Source organism: Dendropsophus ebraccatus, chromosome 13, assembly GCF_027789765.1.
Source record: "Dendropsophus ebraccatus isolate aDenEbr1 chromosome 13, aDenEbr1.pat, whole genome shotgun sequence".
NCBI lineage: Eukaryota > Metazoa > Chordata > Amphibia > Anura > Hylidae > Dendropsophus > Dendropsophus ebraccatus.
Genome location: NC_091466.1, coordinates 22,926,089 through 22,929,656, shown reverse-complemented (window position 1 = coordinate 22,929,656; position 3,568 = coordinate 22,926,089). Strand labels below are relative to the sequence as shown.

At 38.0% G+C, this 3,568-nt stretch overlaps 1 protein-coding gene across 1 annotated transcript; it reads left to right on the top strand.

Annotated features, from left to right (window-relative positions):
- Positions 1–427: 427 nt before the first annotated feature.
- On the top strand, positions 428–1,339 carry LOC138770497 (olfactory receptor 6N1-like). Its single transcript, XM_069949603.1, has one exon. The coding sequence runs from the start codon at positions 428–430 to the stop codon at positions 1,337–1,339; it is 912 nt and encodes a 303-aa protein (XP_069805704.1).
- Positions 1,340–3,568: the final 2,229 nt, after the last annotated feature.

The window sequence follows — 3,568 nt, the reverse complement described above, 5'->3', positions numbered from 1 at the left end:
TTTTTTGTCTTGTCCTCACCAAGCATGGAAGGTAGTGCTGGGACAGAGTGATTTCTGAGGGAGCTGGTTTGTGTGTACAGTATGCACTTATTATGATAAGCTGCAAGTTTTGTGCACGTCCGACTTACTTATGATTTTCAATAGGCTGGGGGAGAATGAGTCAGTGTAGGCACGAGGGGGGCGCCATTTCAGGTTTCGCCTAGAGTCGGTCCTAAATAGATAGATAGATAGATAATATAGAGATAGCACACATAGAAAGTGATAAAGTAAATTATTAGATAGAGAGTCATACTGCATGACTTTTTTACTCCAAATAATTGAAAACGACTTCCAGAAGGTTGGACTTTAAAACTAATAAGTTTTCTAACCACACTAAATGGTAAGAAGAGTTATTATTTGTTTGCTACCTTTGATTCTGTTCAGAGAAATGGCACAGATAAATAAAACCATGGTTGAGGAGTTCATCTTAGTGGACTTTGCTGATTTGCACCAGATTCGGATCGTAATTTTCCTGTTTTTCCTTCTGACCTACATCACTTGTTTTATAGGAAATCTTGCAATAATCATTGTTGTGAAACTAGGACCGTCACTCCATAACCCAATGTATTTTTTCATCAGCGTGTTCTCTTCTTTAGAAATTATGTTAGTCTCAGTCATGATTCCTAAACTTTTGACTATTTTAATTGGACATAATAACAGAATATCCTTTATAGGTTGTTTCACTCAAATGTATATCAGCGGCTCTTTGGGTTGCACTGAATGCTTTCTACTTGCGGTAATGGCGTTTGATCGACATCTGGCTATTAATAAACCATTACATTACCCAACTATCATGACCAATACACTTTGTGTTGGACTGGCTATATTTCCATGGATTTTTGGATTCACCTGTATTTTAATACAGACCATTATTACGGCACAGTTGGAATTCTGCGGTCCTAATATTGTTGACCACTATTTTTGTGACTTTGCTCCAATACAAAGCTTGGCTTGTTCTGATATTTCCTTTTGTCTTATGTTCACAACCTTCGTCGCTGTTGTCAATATTGTTTCATCTTTCCTCACAATCATAGGATTCTATGTCTGTATCATAATAACTGTTTGCAAGATCAAGAGTAAGGATGGAAAACAAAAAGCCTTCTCCACCTTCACATCTCATATTACTGTAGCCAGTCTATTCTATGGTACACTTATGATTATGTATGCCAAACCCGATGCCAGCTATTATGATAAATATGTCTCTTTTTTGTATACAGCTTTCGTCCCAACAATGAATCCCTTCATTTATACCTTAAGGAACAGGGATGTGAAGAAAGTTTTCTGGAATTTGATAAACTGAAAAATAAGACCAAATATTTGGTTATTATGGTAAATGTTTGGAGAAGCATTTTAACATTTTCTTTTTGAAATATCAGGCCCCTTTCTCCCATTTTTGTCAGGATATATTTATTTAGGAATATTTATTATGTAAATATTATAGTAAACCTCTATTTGTTTTAACAGTTTAAAAAAAAAAAATGATTTTGGTTATGTTTTACCTCTTCTAGACCAAGCTCATTTTCATTTTTTCCTCCTTGTGCTTAAAAGGCCATAGCAGTTGCATTTTTACATCTACAGTACACACCCACATGAGCCCTTATTTTTTGCGTAACTTATTGTACTTTGCAATGACAGGCTGAATTTTTGCATAAAATATGCTGCGCAACCAGACGCAACGGCGAAATTGGAAAAAAAAAAACGCAATTCTTTTTCTTTGGGTGGGCTTCATTTTTAAGCCGTGTGTCTTATGGAAAAACTGACATGTTATATATGTTCCTCAAGTCTTTACGATTAAAACGACATGCAGCTTGCAACTTTTATATTATTTGATGGCTTGTAAAAAATTCTAACCATGTTAACAGATTCCCATGCTTATAACGCTTTTATCCTTTGGTCTATGGGGCTGTGTGAGGTGTCATTTTTTGCGGCATGATGTTTACTTTCTATCGGTACCTTGATTGCACATATACGACTTTTTGATCGCTTTTTATAAAAAATTTTCTGGATTCGATGCGACCAAAAATGCGCAATTTTGCACTTTGGACTCTTTTTGCACTTACGTCATTCACCGTTTGAGATCAGGAATGTGATAATTTAATAGTTCAGGCAATTACGCATGCGGCGATATCAAATATCTTTATTTATTTGTTTATGTATTTATATTTATAAAATGGGAAAAGGGGGGTGATTTGGACTTTTAATAGGGGAAGGGATTTTTTATTAATAATTTTTTTTTTTTTTTTTTTTTTTACTTTAACTAGAAGTCCCCCTGGGGAACTTGTATATACACAGCACTGATCTGTCATAGAGATCACTGCTGTGTATATACGCAGCAATGATCAGTGAGATCGGTGATACATTGCTTTGGCCTGGTGCAGGCTATAGCAATGTATTGCCGAGCCGGGATCAGCATCATTGCGACGCTGAGTCCTGGCACGGCCAGATCGCGGGTGGAGATCTGTCCCACTAGACACCAGGGAAGCACGGAGCTAAGCATCTAAATGCAGCTGTCAGGTTTGACAGCTGCATTTAGATGCTTAATTAGCTGGCGAAGCAACGGGATCCGCGCTGGCTAATAGAGGCACTCCCCGGCTGCACATAACAGCTGGAAGCAGCGCCGTTCAGAGTGGGGTCCAGGTGGGACCCCTCTCTGAACTCCCCCTGCCTCACCATGACGTATCAAATACATCACGGGACGCTAAGGGGTTAAACAATATCATATACACAGTTTTTAAAATGATTGCTTTGATTGTAAATTGATAGTAAAATTAACATTCAGGACCAAATTCTTAATTCCACCATTGTATGGAATGTAATGCTTTGAGTTTACGTTGCTTTGATAAAATAGCTCCCAACTAGAGATAAGCAAATACGATTTGATCGAGTAGGTATTCGATCGAATATTGCGGTATTCGAAAGATTTAAATACAATTGCGATGGGCGAATAGTGAAATATTCAAATATTCGATATTCGTTTGAATATCTCCACAATATTCGACTATTTGATCGAATATTCGATCCCATTAAAGTCTATGGGAACAAGTATTCGTTTATTGAAAAAGATCTATTCGACCACTTGGAGGTCACCAAGTCCACAATGACACCTCAGGAAATGATGCCAACAGCACTGGAATGCAACTGGGGCAGCAGGGGAAGCATCTAACACCCCAAAATCGCCGGTAATAAAGTCACTAGTCGATGTTATACAGGTGAATTACCTGGTTATTAAAGGGTGTATGAATATTTTATAGGTAAAGCTGGACGGCTGTATTATGTAGCACTTGGTAAACAGAGTACCTTATAGTAGCACAGCAGCCTGCTTGTACCACCCTGTGTATATATGTATGACGTAGCAGCACGTAGCCCAGGATGAACACACATACTACTCTTTTTTTTTAGATCAAGCACTCTAGCAGGAATCAGCAGCACAAAGAACTTGGTGAGAAGAGTGCTTGCACTACCCTTTGTACAGTGGTACCTCGGTTCTCAAACTTAGTTGGTTCCGGAAGGCAGTTTGAAAACCAAGCAG